Consider the following 16,749-nt stretch of genomic DNA (forward strand, 5'->3'; position numbering starts at 1 on the left):
ATGAGATCATGCGGGGCTCGAACTCATGAACCGTGAGATCATGACCTGAGCTGAAATCAAGTCAGACACCTAACTGACTGAGACACCCAGGCGCCCCTTGTATATTTCCTATACAGAAATGTCTACTCAAGTCCTTTAACCATTTTTAATTTGGGTATTTGTTTTTTCTGTTGTTGAGTTATGGTCTCAGTGGGATATTCTTGATTCCAAAATAGATTAGTATATCTAGGAGCAAATTATGCAATTATTTTCTCATGTGTAATGCTTAGTTTATTTTATTCCTGCATTACACCGAAGCCTCTGATCAATATTTAAAGCGTGAATAAAAAACATGAAAAGAAAAATAAAGCATGATTCCACACAAATAAACTTGATGAACACCTGACATACTTCAGATACCGTACAAGATGTGGTGCTGATTCAAAGTAAGACCCAGTCCTGTCATTAAGATTTCTGAGAAACCAGTTGAGTTATAAGGCACAATGAAAGTTAATGTTTTAAAAGAGGTCTGTGTTGGATAAAATGTTCATTTTATGTCATATATTTTACTGCAGTAAAAAGGGGTTCACACAAACTACGGACGACATGAAGAGGCAGGATTAATTCTAGGTGAAGATGGGCCCTCAGGATGATCAGGATTTCTGCTGCTTCTAACAGCTCAGGACTGGGAGAGTCAGGCATAAATTTCCCAAGAGTCACGTGGGCAGTGCCACAGAGGCAGGAGTGCATGTAGGGTGTTCAGGGGGCAGCAGAGGGCTACAAGGAACATGCCAGTGATCAGATGGACAATGACAATGAAAAGGCAGAAGAGAGCCTGACAGGGGAGGAGAGGACCTTCACTCACCAGGTCAGAGGCACAGACTTTATTCACAGGCAAAGGGGAACCCTGAAACGTACTGAGGAGGGAAAGGCATGGAGTGTGAGAGTGGCCAGGCAAGTAAAGAGGCCACTGCACCGCCCAGGCTCAAGGTGAAGAGGGCAGGCACAGGGCAAGGCCACGGTAGAGGGATGGAAAAAAAGGGGAAAGGAGAAAGGGCACCGGGTGGTACAGGTACACTATCTTACACGGTCTGAGGCTCTTAAAAGGAAACAAAAAGTCCTGCCTACAACAGCAGAGTGGATATCGGCCACAGGTATTCTGAGAAGAGCTCGGGAACCACCAACACTGTCATTTTTTGAGGAAAACTCCCAGGGTTCCCTGAAGCTCTTCTCAAACTCTGTAACATCCAGACACAAGACTTGTTTCTCTTTTCTTTTTTTCTTGTCTGTCCAGACCCATCACTCTTGGAACCTGGGATCTCCTGGAGCAATGCCTTTGTATCTCTATTCTTAGCCTCTCCTCAGAGGGGCCAGTTCTGGCATTCATGGGCCCTACCGTGTCACCATCCACATCCTCTGGCTGTGTGGAGCCCAGGCAGAGGGGAAGAGAAGGCCAAGTTCTCTTCTGTTTGTTTCTGGCCAGCACGGCTTTGCACTGCTCATGAATGGCTGGTCCCCGGCGTCACGTAGAATTCCTTAAGTCTCATAGTTGCCATGCTGACTCAACTGATCACCGGCCCATCCTCCGTTCTGTTTTTATTCAGTGGTTTAGTAAAACACAAAATTTTAGCCTTTAGTTTTGTTTTTTTGTTTTTTTTTGTTTTTTTTTTTTTATATATATATATGAAATTTATTGAAGTTTTGTTTTTCTTTAAAAGACAAATAGTCCATAGTATTTTGGCTTTTCCTTTTCCTACATTCTACATTACTTTCATTACTCTGATTTCCAAACTTTCCACCTGTAGCAGCTGTGGTCACTAATCAAGTACAAAACTTCATTATTCAAAGGCTTGAAACTGATCAGAGCAGGACACAATGGCTGCACAGGACACATGGAGTAAGACACACCTCATTCTTGTTTTTGGCTGTAGCATCACATTCACTGTTTTCAGGCTTCCTCAGGTGCTTCCACCTTCCTCCTTGGTCAAAAGTGATCATAGTCTGGATAGAGTTATCTGAATGGGAAAAGAACAGTCTTAAGTCTGATAGACCGGAAGTACCTTATTAAATTCAGTTTACCATGGCATCTCTCACTCCTGGGGCTACATAATGCCATTAGAACTCTAGAGTCCTACAAGCTTGTAACATCCAACAAAACAGCTCAGTGTTGGTGAGTAACTGAGCAGCACTCTATGCTATTTGAAGAAGGCTTCCCACCGGAATAGGACTCAGCTGATTCCAGAAATCATCTAAACTGATACTCTTGAAAAAATATCTTTTTTCTCCTTACCAACACAAACAGGTTAATGTCCATTCTCCTTCCTTGCTTGCTTGCCTTCAAGGTAAAATCTACAATGGGAAGGCATCCCAATCTTTACTCGGATAAGGCCAGGATACCAGGCTTGTTATAGGGACTCTCAAGATTTGAATGTATGTGCCGAAGTCTGGCTCAATAATTCCTAATTTTCATCTTTCCACTACCCCATACCCGATCTCTCCTATACCTTTTCTTTTTTTTCTACATGCTCTTCCCTGTTCTCTATTCTTAATGACATAAACTATTGCAAGTTTAAATTCAGAGACAATATGCTTTGAGTTTCCCAAGGAAAATCAAACAAGAAAGCAAATGAAGGACAATTCATTTAGTCAATAAATATTTATTGCATGCCTACTATGTGAAAACTGTTGTGAGCCTTCGGGACTATCTCAGTGAACAAAACAGAAATAAAACTTGGTGAATGTACATTCTAGCAGGGTCAGACAAACGCCAGACACTGTAAACAGGTAAATTATATAGTATGTTGGAAAATAAGTGCCATGGAAAATCCTGCCCTGCTAAAGAGGGGCTGAGTGTGTGTGTGTGACTAGGGGAGGGCAGACAAGCTCCCAGTGGGACAGTCATGGCAGGCTCTATGGCTCTATTCAGAAAGCAACATATGAGCACAGATTGGGAGGAGGATGGTGTCAGCCTTGCAGATATCTGGGGAAACAGAGAACAGTCCCTGAAAATCTCTAAACCATGCGTGTATGTGCCTGGTGTGTTTAACGACTGGCAGAGGGCTGCAGTGACCAGAATGCAGTGTGTGGAGGGGAGAGGGGTGGGAGGAAACGGGTCAGTACTGCTTAAGACCTTGCCGACCACTGCAAGATCTTTACCAATAAAAACAACCTCTCACCTCCCACCAAAAAAAATAAATACATCTATAAACAAAACCTTAAGAGTCTTTGTACTTTAGAGTGACGTGTTTATTTGTATAACTGGGCCTTAGCAAAGGTGAGCTCTGCAGAACCTCGGAGCAGAACACCAGAGGAACGCTGGCCGGCTACAGCTGTGCCTTCTACAAGGAGAAAAGCAGGAGGTGGTTCAAACTCAGGCTCATTCCTCTAGGCCTAAACCTCCCAATATAGAAAACTCATTGCTTTCATTTATTTAAAACTTCCTCTACACAACATAGAACCCAAAAAATCTTTCTTTCTATCTGCTGCTGCTTTGCTCTTTTTAGTTCTATTTACCATAACTGATGTAAAACGAAGAGCCAGTATTGACATGGATAGGCTTGCCGGCTAGGCAAGCAACAGTACTGGGGGGACAGGACCACCATTGTTTCTGAAAGCCTCGACTCCCAACACTTTCAGCTGAAGGACAGCTGTGCCCAGACTTACCTTCTGAGAGCACACTTGTTATGTAGACCCCGCGGAGGGAGGTCACATTGGTAAAGTCCGTCTCGCCACCTGTGGTGGTGTAGAGATGTCGGTCCAAGGACTTGGAATAGACAATGCCTCGATCATCTGAGGTAAAGATTGTGCCAAATCCGGTATCTGAAATAGGCAAACAAACAAAAACAGTAAGTCTTGTGGGGAGGGAACAGAGAGAAAAACAACAGTCCAACCATACACATGACTAAATGGCTGACTGACTGCATACATTAGCCAACTGTCCCTCTTCATGATGTAGGCAGAGACCTGAGCATTAATCATGGTTTGATACTCATGATTTTCATGTCCACCTTTAATTCTACTACCCAGCTTGGTGCCTGGAGTCTGGTACATACTGTTTGTTGAATGAATTAACCAGATGCCACAGAAAAGCCCTTCCCAGACATATTCTGGTGGCAGAGGCAATACACTTAGATTTATATCATACATACCTCTAAATCTTTATATTCTAAACCAATGCTTCTTGAACTATCTGTGGTGAAGGATCAATTTTTTTTTTAAGTTTTATTTATTTAAGTAATCTCCACACCCAACATGGGGCTCGAACTCACAACCCCGAGGTCAAGAGTTGCATACTCCTCTGAGCCAGCCAGGCGCCCTGGTGAAGGATCAATTTTTAAATTTCTATTATGGCACAAACCGATCCTTTGTAAAATATAATAAAAATTAATCCTAAGAAGAGTGAAATACAAAATCTAATCCTCAATGTTTTAATGATTAGATTCAACAGATGTAAAATTACTTTGTCAAATGGTAAGAGGAGTTTCTCAATGTTTGCTATTGCTTTGGTGCTTACTTGGCAACAAAGAGCTTGCAAACCGTATAGCACCGGTCCTCCGACCATTCTTTGAGCAGCACTGCTCTAGAATACTTGGACATACACATAAACCACATTCTAGAGCCAAAAGAAGGGGCCTTCTTAACAGAGACTACACAGTATCTCTAAGACAGAGTATTCAGTAGGACACTAATAAAAACCTAGGGGTAAGACGAAATGTCAACACGTAAGAAGGAAGCTCAAAATAGAACTTGAAGTTTAAATCTCTATGCATTCAAGGGTGGGCCACTAAAAAAAGCTCTTACCTCCAGGTTCATCTACATGCATGAACACCATGTCATCATTAGCTGCTAGAATAGAATAGAACTGTTCCTGCCCCACAGAAGGTAGCTGGGCCATGCTCCACGTGTCCCCTTGATCTGTTGATACATGAATCCTTCTCGTTGTATCCTGGAACAAATGCCAATATTTAACTTTTCAATTTTCCACCAAGATGCCATGTGCAGGGACATGAATAGGAACATTATTATTCATAACTGTAAGTCTCACTCTCCATTTCCTCACTGGGTACAATCGTTATAAATGACACGTCCTAGTACCAATTACCAAAACAATTTCTTAAATTTTTTTTTGTTTATTTATTTTTGAGAGAAAGCGAGCACGAGCAGGGAAGGGTCAGAGAGAGAGGGAGACACAGAATCCAAAGCAGGCTCCAGGCTCTGAGCTGTCAGCACAGAGCCTGATGTGGGGCCCGAACCCACAAGTCGCGAGATCATAACCTGAGCCAAAGTTGGACACCCAACCAACTGAGCCAGCCAGGCGCCCCACCAAAACAATTTCTAACCCCTAGCAAGTTCCAGGCAATGGAACAATCCATTCTATTGTAAGCAAGGCTATCTTGGCTTCCTCTTTGGCTTCTTCATTCTGGTATGGCCCTGTATGATGTAATTCTCCCAACCTCTGACATTCCCCATTTTCTTCAATAGAGCTAAGGGTATGATGGGGTCGTCTTTAGTTTGGCTTTACAGCCATTCGCTATGCTTGCTCAGATAATTCTTAAAATGATGATTACTGTACCAAAGTTAGGTCCCTCTGAGACAGTCCTAGCATAACCCAAAGAATGAGACAATTAAGAGTCTAGAAAATGGAGATGAAACTCATGCTTGGGAGATCACAGGGAAGTCAAGATGTGACACGTCTCCTCTTTAAGGAAGTCTCTCTAAACAGCCATAGTGAAGGGAACATGCACAGGCTAGGAAGAGGCCAAGGAGAGGCAGAAATTAATATAGGGGAGCTGATCAGGGAGTATTTATCTGTTGAAAGGAGTCTGTTAGGTAGGCAATTAACACCTCCTTTCAGATAAATAGCTTAAAATAGCTACTAGACATAGTTAGCCAGGGCACAGGAATGAGTCCCAGGGCTTCCTTATGTTAAATACTCTTTAAAATTTAGTGACAAGTACATTTAACCTATCTCTAACTTATACCTAGATGTTTACTTTCGGTCTTACTCATTGTTACAGGTAGAAACTAGAATTAAAAAGCACACACTAGACAGTAGCAGTACAGAGTAGGAGGCTAACTCTGGAAGCAGTCAGTCTGATTTCCACCAGGGTTCTATCTCTGGGTGACCCTAAGCAAGTTACTCAATTTCCTCAAATACAAATTGAGGTGACAGGCCAGCTCCTAGGGCTGCTGGGAAGATGATCACAAAACTGCTTGAGACAGTTATGTATAGTTACTGTGTCCACTTCCCCGTCTCCACTCCCCCTTTCTCCGAACCCGCTGTAATCAGCCCGTTAACCTCGGTGCTCTGATGAAAACACGCTTGTCCAGGTCACTGACAACTTCCACTTTGCCAACTCCAGTAGACAATTCTCAGGACTCATTTAATTACGTATTTTAGTTGAGTTTCACACAGCAGATCACTCCTCCTGCTTGAAACACTTTCTCCCCTTGGCTTTCGTGGAATCCCTGCCCTACTCCCCGCCTCCCTGGTCCTTCCTTCTCAGTCTTCTTTGCTGGATTTTCATCTCTTTCCAACCTTTCAGCATTACTAGGGTGCTCTGGCCCATGCTCAGGCCTCCAGAAGATAACATCTAGTCACATAGCTTTTTTTTTTTTTTTTTAATTTTTTTTTTCAACGTTTATTTATTTTTGGGACAGAGAGAGACAGAGCATGAACGGGGGAGGGGCAGAGAGAGAGGGAGACACAGAATCGGAAACAGGCTCCAGGCTCCAGGCTCTGAGCCATCAGCCCAGAGCCTGACGCGGGGCTCGAACTCACGGACCGTGAGATCGTGACCTGGCTGAAGTCAGACGCTTAACCGACTGCGCCACCCAGGCGCCCCTCACATAGCTTTATATACCATATAATTTGGAGAGATTCATATACCCGAATGCTTACTCAACATTTCCACTTAGATATCTAGCAGGCATCTCATACCCAAAACTGAATTCTTGATTTCCCTCCCACAAACTTGGTCCTCTTGAGGTCTCTGCCATCTCAGTAAATGGTACCACCATTCACCCAGTTGCTCAGGCTAAAGACTAAAGTTATCCTGGGTTCCTCTCATTCCCTCACAATCCACATCTAATCCATCAGCAAATCCTACTGGCAACACGTTAACAACATATCCACACTCTTACCACTTCTTCTCTCATCCATGTCAATAGCCTGTCCAACCTACCATCTTCTCTCACTGCTGTCATGGCCTCCCAGCTTCTCTTGGGTCTTCCATTCCTGCCCCTTGTCACGCTGTTGGTTCCTGCACCTACCTATTCTGTCAAAAGAGCAGCCAACTTACACCATTCCCTTGCTAACAACCCTTCAGAGCTCTCCAACACATGAAGAATAAAAGCCATGCTCTTGGGGTGCCTGGGGGGCTCAGTTGGTTAAGCATCCGATTTTGGCTCAGATCATTATCTCACGGTTCAGTTTGTGAGTTCAAGTCCTGCATCAGACTTCTGCTGTCAGCTTGGAGCCTGCTTTGGATCCTCTGTCCCTCTTTCTCTGCCCCGCTCTGACTCACTCTCTCAAAAATAAACAGATTAAAAGAAAAAAAAAAAAAGCCAAGCTCTTAATTGTGCCCTATAAAGGCCATTGGCTCCCCCTCTTTGGTCCACCTTTCCCTGTGCTCCAGCCATGCTGCCCTTCTCACTGTTCTTCAATATTTCCAGCATGTTCCAATCCTAGGGTCTTTGTGCTGTTTCTTCAGCCTAAATGTACACAGAGCTAAGTTCTCATTTCAGTCAGGTCTCAGACAGCCCATCCAAACCACCCTATCTAAAATAGCACTGCTCCAGTTCCTAATGCATTCTATTTCCTTACTCAGCTATAGATTTCTTCATAGTTTTAATTGTTAACTGATATTATAATATCGTATTTATTAGTTTAGTGTCAATCCAATTCCCTACTTAAAAATAAGCTCTCAGAGCAGGACATTTATCTGTGTTGTTCACTGCTATATTCCTGGGACCTAGAATAGCACCTAGAATATAGGTGGTACTCAATTAATGTCACTATTTCATTACTGGATAATGAGCAAATGGGACTGCTTTTTTCAGATGCCCATGTCTGAGTAGAGTCCAAACACTGGAGCCATGCATCCCAGAACAGGTACCACAGGTCATGTGGTGACAACAGGCTGAGCTACAGAGTAGCCCTGAAGAATCAGTCAACTTCTAGGAAGACTCCCTCCAAATCTTAGTGAACGTTGCAAAAAAGGCAAGAAACTCTGTCAGTCCTAGCAGTAAAAGGGACTCGTTTGAGACATATTTACAGAATATTAGAAATCGCCAAAAAAAGGGCAATACCCACCTTATCAGCCATCACAGAGGCAAAAAGGAAACGTCCCCCAAGACCAAAGGAGTAGATTTTCACACCGATGGTTTTGAAGCTCTTCCCCAAGTCTGAAGTTCTCCATAATTCCAGTGCCCCAAGGTCAGCTTCTTAAACAAGACAAAATATTAATAAAAATTGCACATACTGGTGAGCCCCTAGTTCAAAACAACTGTTTTAGAATGCTCTTAATTTTATAGCTAAAGGATTTTTAATCTTATGCATGTTAATCAAGTAGCAATATGAAATAACACAGCATTAGGTATAGGAAATTAACATGGGGTTTTATTTTTATACAGGTGAGGTTTTGCACTGGATAGAAAGATAAAGCTTACTTAATTAAAATACAGTGTTATATAAACGTGTCACAGCCACAGCATCCTGTTTTGCTTTCTTCATGCTTGGAAACAATCTTATTTTATTTTAAGTAGTCTTGAGTTTCTGGTTTTCTTGCTGATCATCTAACACCCCTACTGGAATTCAAGCCCCATGAGAGCAGGCCTTGGGTGTCTTGCTCTCTCCATCCTTAGAATGGTGATTGGCACACTACTGCAGGTGCTCACATGTGAATGAATGGATAAATGGAATGGATTTGTTGAATGAATAAATGAAGGATTGTTTTCTGCTTTGAAATGGTGCCACGGACTGGACAGCTAACAACTTCCACCAACACAAACACAACCTCCATGCTCTTTTGCAGAAATCACTATGCACTTCAACTTGTTACTGTTTGTAGTCTAATATTTACTTTATGTATAAGCGTTACTAAAATTAAGTATACTGCTTCTGTGTGTGGCTTGCATTTTTATTTGATATAGGCTCAGTGCTTTTAAAATTTGAATCTGGTTGTAATTTCAAAATTTTAAAAATCATTGCCAGTTATCTTTAGCTATTAAAATCAAGGACAATGGAAGGATCTTTGATGTTTCTACTTCTTACAACCATGAGTGGACAACAGGACACTCTTATTTGGGACTAAAATATACTTACTGCAAGAGCCGTTTGCATAGGTGGTAAAGAAGATGGTGTTTTCTGACCCCCTACAAAGAGGCAAAGACAGAAAAGACACAGTTCAAGACTGCTGTCAACTGCAGTCACGAGCTCCAGGCAAGTCTACTAATGACACCCTCCATCCGCAGGTACCAGCTAAGACAGCTTTTGGGGATGCTGCATGCCAGACTCTCGCAGCCTCGCTGGTCAAGGTTCCCCCCAGCCCGGCCCCAGGATTTTCCCCAGTCCACTACTTCTTCACGTGGACTCTTTCAGCGGGTCAGACTGGCCTACTTACTCTGTCCAAATCTGCCTCTTGCGTTTGCTGTTCCTGTTTCTGGCTTAAAATGCTTTTCTCTCTCATGTAGCCAAATCTTACCCTCACAATCTTTAGGCTCCAGCTTCAAATTTAGCTCTTCTCTTTTTTTTTTTTTATTAAAATTTTTTTTCTTAATGTTTATTTATTTTTGAGAGAGAGAGAAAGAGCATGAGCAGGGGAGGGGCAGAGAGAGAGAGAGAAGGGGACAGAGGATCAAAGCAGGCCCCACAGAGACAGCAGAGAGCCTGATGTGGGCCAAACCCATGACCCACAACTCATAACTGTGAGATAATGACCTGAGCCAAAACCAAGAGTCAGATGCCCAAATGACTGAGGCACACACGCGCCCCCAAATCTAGCTCTTCTATGAAATGTTTCCTGGCACTCCAACTGGAAAGCTTCTTTGCTGCAAAATTCTGGAGCAGTGATTCTCAACTGGGGGCAATTTTGCTCCCCCAGGTCATTTCCAGTGGTCACAACTGGGGGATGGGCAGTTGTTGCCAGTATCTAGTGGGCAGAGGCCAGAGATGCTGCTAAACACCCTGCGATGCAGAGGCCAGCTCCCCCACAACAAAGAACTGTCTGGTTCCAAATGCCGTTAGCACCAAAGTTGAGAAACCTCGTTTCAGGGCACTGTGCTACTCTGTGCCAACCACTCGGCATTCCTTTGTCTCCTATTTAATTATCTTAATCCACCAGTTTATGTCTTCTCTCTCCTATTACATTATCGCATTCTTAGGACAGGTGTGAAGTTCTGTGCTCTGTTGTTTCCCCTCAGAACCAAGTTCCATGCTTTGCATGTGCTAAGTAACTTAGTTCTTTCATCTCAAATAGACAGCAAGGTCAGAGGTTGAATTATTTAAATTCGAACTTGGAAAGGGAATTTTCAGGAAAGTTGATTCAGACCCTGATGGTACTTCTAGATCAGCACCAGCGGAAGGTGTCAATTCAGACCCTGAAGGTACTTATCAACCAGCACCAGCAGAAGGTGCTGGGTCTGAGCACGTTCCTTTGGCACTGCAGGCTATCAATTCCTAGAAATCAAACATCTAAAAGGTGAGGTAACAGTGGCCAGCAGACCAGATATCCTATATTTAGACACTAATCAGAAAAACGAGTTACAAAAATAAAAAATATTATACAGAATACAAAATACCTTTCAAAAATAAATTTTTACCTTTAAAAAATTTTTAAGTAATCTCTCCACCCCATGTGGGGCTCAAACCCATAACATGGAGATCAAGAGTCACATGCTGGACCAATAGAGCCAGCCAGGCACCCCTTAACTTTCACTTTTAAAGATGAGTTTTCTGTTTGTTTCTTTGAACTCTGGAGGTATAACTGACAACACTTAAAGTGCACACTGTGGTGATTTGATATACATATGTCAAGGTGAGTTTATGGTTTGTTTTTTTTAATGCTTATTTCTTTTGAGAGGGAGAGAGGGAGGGAGGCAGGAGGGAGAGAGAGAGAGAGAGAGAGAGAGAGAGAGAGAGAGAGAGAGAGAATCCCAAGCAGGCTCCATGCTCAGCCTGGAGGCCAATGTGGGAGCTGGAGTGTGAGATCATGACCTGAGCCTCAATCAGTAGTTGGATGCTCAACTGACTGAGCCACCTCGGAGCTCCCATAAAAGTGAGTGTTAATGACCAAAATTACTAGAGTCTTACTATAGTAACACCCTATGTACTTTAGGTCCATCAAGAGTAAAGCAATCTGTTAACTTAGTTACTTTAAAAGTTACTTCCGGGGCGCCTGGGTGGCGCAGTCGGTTAAGCGTCCGACTTCAGCCAGGTCACGATCTCGCGGTCCCTGAGTTCGAGCCCCGCGTCAGGCTCTGGGCTGATGGCTCAGAGCCTGGAGCCTGTTTCCGATTCTGTGTCTCCCTCTCTCTCTGCCCCTCCCCCGTTCATGCTCTGTCTCTCTCTGTCCCAAAAATAAATAAACGTTGAAAAAAAAAAAATTTAAAAAAGTTACTTCCTTCCAGGGGTACCTGGGTGGCTCAGTCGGTTGAGGTGACTCAGCAGAGAGCCTGCTTGGGGTTTTCTCTCTCTCCCTCTGTCTCTGCCCCTCCCCTACTCACTCTGTCTCTCTCAAAATAAATAAACTTTAATAAATAGATAGATAGATAGATAGATAAAAGTTAGTTCTTTCATGATAAGACCACATAAGGCACAAACACAGTTCACTGAAACACACACAGTGAATGGGGTGCCCGGGGGGCTCTGTCAGTTCAGCGTCTATTGATTTCTGTTCAGGTCATAATCTCACAGTTCGTGAGATCGAGCCTTGCATTGGGCTTTGTGCTGACAGTGTAGAGCTGGCTTGGGATTCTCTCTCTCCCTCACCTGCACACGTGTGTTCTCTCTCAAAAATAAATGAATAAATATTAAAAAAAAAATAGAACAAATGTAGATGTGGCATGTGTCCCTTGGTGGTGCTGTAAAAACCTCATGTAACCAGTGTTTCCTGGGAAAAGGCCATTTTATTCAAGCGATATTTTTTAATACTTTAATTTCAGTAGATATATTTAGCAATGTCTCTATTACACATTTCCCTGACTCCCTAAGTCGAGGACATTAAATATGAAAGTCTTCCTTGGACTATGGGTCATCTTCACGAACATCAACCGCAGGAAACTGTAACACAGTGTTCCCATTAGAAGTCACTGAGGTACGTATGCTCTCTTGATCTGGCACCAAATAATCACATCCTGTTACAGCTTCTGTTTCTCTTGCTTTTACAGTCCCCCCACCTCCATGCAGCTCTCAGGCAGGGGATACTCAGGCTGGGTGTGCTTGCTCTTGGTGTTCACACACCCCACCTCTGGCACCAATCTGCTATCCACAGGGAAGCTACATTAACAAGTTTGTTGAAATTAGTCAAAGAGAAGGAAGAAAGAGGTTCTAAACAGGGGAGTGAGCCTAATCAGAATTTGGGAGGTATGAAGGTTTTTAACACAATTCTTGCTCAACAATCTCCCAAACTCCCCCAGTAAATCTCCTTTCACAAAAGCCAGAGGTTAAGCCGCTGACTAGCCAGTTAGGACAAAGGTGATCTGCTCCTGAGTAAGAACTCCTCCACTGCATCATCTGGCTTTTTTTTTTTTTTTTTTTGTTAATGTTTGTTTATTTTGGAGGGAGAGAGACAGAGTGCAAGCAGGGGAGGGGCAGAGAGAGAGGGAGGGAGACACATAATCCGAAGCAGCTCCAGGCTCTGAGCTGTCAGCACAGAGATCATGACCTGAGCAGAAGTCAGATGCTTAAGCAACTGAGCCACCCAGGCACTTTTTTTTTTTTTTTTTTTGAGAGAGAGAGAGAATGAATGAATATGAGTGGGGGAGGGGCAAAGAGAGAGAGGGACAGAGAATCTGAAGCTGGCTCTTGTGTGCCGGCAGCAGCGAGCCCGATACAGGGCTTGAACTCATGTCAGATGCTCAGCTGAGCCACCCAGGGGCTCCTCCTCCACTGCATCATCTTAAGCAGGCACTGGGTGGGGTGGGGGCCCAGCAAGAGAAGTGAAGGATTTCTGGTGCACGGACAGTGTGACTCTGATGGCCTGGAAGCTCTCTGGGCTTTCTTCCTGAGTCCGTGCTACATTCCACACGACTGAAATGGAGCTCTAGATGAGGGAATATAAATCTGGGCACAGGGAAGTACGTGAGTCCTCAACTCAAAGCTGTATTTTATACTTTCCAACTGATGTCACCATTAATGGAGACTAAACCTTTGCAGGCAGCAGCAACTCAGTCACGTGCCTTGTTTTACACTTTATATTCTAACGTTTAGTGAGACTAAGTATTCTTCCCCAGAAGAATTAGAGGCTCCTCCAGGTCAAGATCTGGGTTATACCCCTTCTCTTGTATCCCTTAGGGCACCCTGAAGAGTACCTGGCACATGGTAAGTGCTCAATATTTACTCATGTGACTTTTGGCAGCCCTGTCAGGAAAGGTTTAGGGCTCTGCACAGATGGAGTCTTCTGTTACTCACCATTTGGCCAAACACACTGCTTTGTGGATTTCTTCCCATTTTCCCCCAAAATCCTTGGACACCCACAGGCCATTCTGAAAGATTATAAATGACTTATCAGAATTCCAGCTTTGTCTTGTGCAGCTGCTTATATGACCCTCAATAATTCATATGCAATCATTCAGGACAGTAAAAACACACACTGAAGCTCCATCCATAAGCTGTCTGTGCTATACACATGGTTTATGGCGGCCATGTCAGGGTTTGGGAAGTTCAGAATGACAAGTGCTTGTGGAGTGCCCAGTACATGCCAGGCACTGTACCAGATGTGCACAGGAGACACAAAGACAAATAAGATACGCTCCCTGCTCTCAAGGAGTTCACAGTTTAACAAGGGGTGCAGATATGAAGTTTGACACAACGTGGGGGCGCAGATACGAAGTTTGATACAATGTGGTAAGTTACAGAAACACCGTCTCTGGGGTGAGAGTAGGGAGGGGAGGGGCAATGAATGAGAGATGGTTTGTGAAGACAGCTGAACTAATATTAAATAATGAACAGTGTAACCAAAAGAAGGAAAATGGGAAGATGGGATGTTATTGCACAAATATATCCCAGTACTAGTCAAGGCGAGTCAACATTGCAGGGTGGGCAGGGAGCTAAAAGCCTTCAGACACGGATGGAGCACAAATTCCAAGGTGAGGAAAGAAGGGACTAATGCTTGGAAGAAAGGTGTGGGTCAGCTCACAGAGGGCCCTCAGTTTTACTTTTTTAAAGGTGGAGTACTTGGATGGCAATCGGAAAGGGGTGGATTTCTGTTCAGAAGCAGGAAAAGTAATGAAAAAGTAGTGCCACATTAGTTCATGAAGAGTTACTGAGGCCCTACACCACAGCTATGAGGAATAGGCTCCAGAATCTAGAAACTAGATTCAGTAGAACTGGGTGATTTTTCCTGTAAGGCAGAGAGAGAGAGAGAGAGAGAGAGAGATCTTTAGCAGTATAGAGGGGCAGCAAGATAGGAATCTGAGCCTTAGGAGGAAGCCAGAAATATGGATTTGAGAGTCTTATACATTAATTACAGTGGCAGTTAAAATGGTCAGCGTGGAAGAGATTGCTCACAGTGAAATGAGCGGTAGGGACTCAAGGGTAGGTTGACAGGAGTTTACAAAAGAGACCAGGAAGGAATGGTTAGAAGGTAGGAAAGAACCAAAGGAATGAAGTCCTAAAAGCCAAGCCAACTGAGTTCCCAGAAGGCGAGACTGGCCAGTATTTCCAAATGTAGCAGAGACTTAGTATGATTAAGATGGACAATGTCAGCTATATCGACAACACAAGCCTACTGGGCCCAGACCCAAAGGAGGCGGGACAGAGATGTCCTGGTGCAGCTGAGATTAAATGAGGATGGTCTGGGCAGAATTTACCCCCAGTGTTCTTTCACTCTCATCCACCATTCTTCCTTCTGTAACTTTTCCTCCTCTGGTAGTTTTCACCTCCCAGCATTTCTAAGGTACCTAATTCTACTTAGAAATAGGTAAGGGTCTGATATCACCTGTTTTCACTTTAGTAGATATTGGTCCATCTTATCCACACTGATTATTTTTACTTCCTACTTATCCTTAACTGGAAGAAATTTGAGGTATAAAAGCAGACCGTGGCTACTTCTTCCTGAGGACAGCATGTTTCAATAATCTCAAGACACTTGGTAATGGTGATGAGGTGGTCAAAGGGGGGGCTGGTGATTCTGTCCATCCCTCTGGGGGTCTCTCTGCTCCCTTGAAGGGCCTATAGCTCAAGCTGCTGGAGGCCAACTTCCTGGAATTGTTGCATTAAGATCTGAAGCCTACTCAGCAGGGCAGTTTCCTTCCTCTGGCCTCCTTTGGCTAAACCTAACTTTGACCTTCCTTGAATCTTCCAGCCTTCCCCCTGCTCACCGAAGGCCCAGAACCCAGACTGCTCTTCCAGTGCCCTTCACCCTCCCTGTGCCAGCCCAACTTGTCCACATTGATGGTCCAGTTTCTGTCCCAGAATAGTCACCACAGCAATGGCTCTCAAATTTTAGTGTGCAGGCTCAGCCGCGAAGGTTGTTAAAAATACTAGCCACCTCACAACCAAAAGTCACTGATGGACTCTATCTGGATTGGGGCCTAGGAACTGCATATTAAACCAGTCTCCCAGGGGTTTCTATCTGATGTTGCTGGACAGAAGAAATCAGAAATAAGATGAGAGAGAGCCATGTAAATGTAAAGTATAATTACGATTATCATAGTCTAGCAACTCAGACACTTTTGGCCCTAAAAATCCATGCTACAGAAGACTGGTCCTCTAGGAAAGGAAAAGTGACACATGTTCCCCAGGGATCTTTCAAAAGAGAGGTGGGAGGGTCAGGGAGGGACACAGGTTTCTGGGAACAGTAGAGGAATGTGCTAGGGGATGCAGAGATTTAAGACTCTGGATAGTTAATACATGAGTATCAAAGACAGAAATCAATATGCTTTATATACTGGGAACTAACAAAAAAAATCATAAAAATGTGGTTTGGCCATAGCAAAGGAATAAGACCATCAGAAATTTGACAATTTATGCATGTCCCTTGCAGCATAAGAATGAATACATTAAACTGTTTTCTAGTTCGTTACTCTGATAGTACACATTTATTCACTTAAAAAAAACTGGAATGACAGCTAGATAGCATACTTATCTGGACTAGATAGCACATGAAAATCATGCCCTTTACCAAATAGGAAAAAGATGCAAAAAACACATAATTAATGTCTTAAGAAGTCACTAGAAAGCAGTCCAATATAAAGAGCATATCCTACCCTCTTGCACTGTTGGTGGGAATGCAAACTGGTGCAGCCACTCTGGAAAACAGTGTGGAGGTTCCTCAAAAAATTAAAAATAGACCTACCCTATGACCCAGCAGTAGCACTGCTAGGAATTTACCCAAGGGATACAGGAATACTGATGCATAGGGGCACTTGTACCCCAATGTTTATAGCAGCACTCTCAACAACAGCCAAATTATGGAAAGAGCCTAAATGTCCATCAACTGATGAATGGATAAAGAAATTGTGGTTTATACACACAATGGAGTATTACGTGGCAATGAGAAAGAATGAAATATGGCCCTTTGTAGCAACGTGGATGGAACTGGAGAGTGT

The 16,749-nt window shown here is 43.5% G+C and overlaps 1 protein-coding gene across 2 annotated transcripts in view; it reads right to left on the reverse strand.

Annotated features, from left to right (window-relative positions):
• The window catches only part of SORT1 (sortilin 1), a 65,451-nt gene that overhangs the window by 13,551 nt on the left and 35,151 nt on the right, over positions 1–16,749 (reverse strand). The window contains exons 6-11 of one of the 2 annotated variants that reach the window (XM_030327951.1): positions 13,610–13,683; positions 9,305–9,354; positions 8,294–8,421; positions 4,780–4,924; positions 3,643–3,798; positions 1,888–1,994 (exon numbers count right to left, since the gene is read on the reverse strand). In XM_030327951.1, the coding sequence (XP_030183811.1) occupies positions 1,888–1,994; positions 3,643–3,798; positions 4,780–4,924; positions 8,294–8,421; positions 9,305–9,354; positions 13,610–13,683 (660 nt within the window). Of the gene's footprint in view, positions 1–1,887; positions 1,995–3,642; positions 3,799–4,779; positions 4,925–8,293; positions 8,425–9,304; positions 9,355–13,609; positions 13,684–16,749 lie in introns of both variants that reach the window. The other variant, XM_030327950.1, reaches the window with a different exon arrangement.

Source organism: Lynx canadensis, chromosome C1 (assembly GCF_007474595.2).
Source record: "Lynx canadensis isolate LIC74 chromosome C1, mLynCan4.pri.v2, whole genome shotgun sequence".
Classification (NCBI taxonomy): Eukaryota; Metazoa; Chordata; class Mammalia; order Carnivora; family Felidae; genus Lynx; species Lynx canadensis.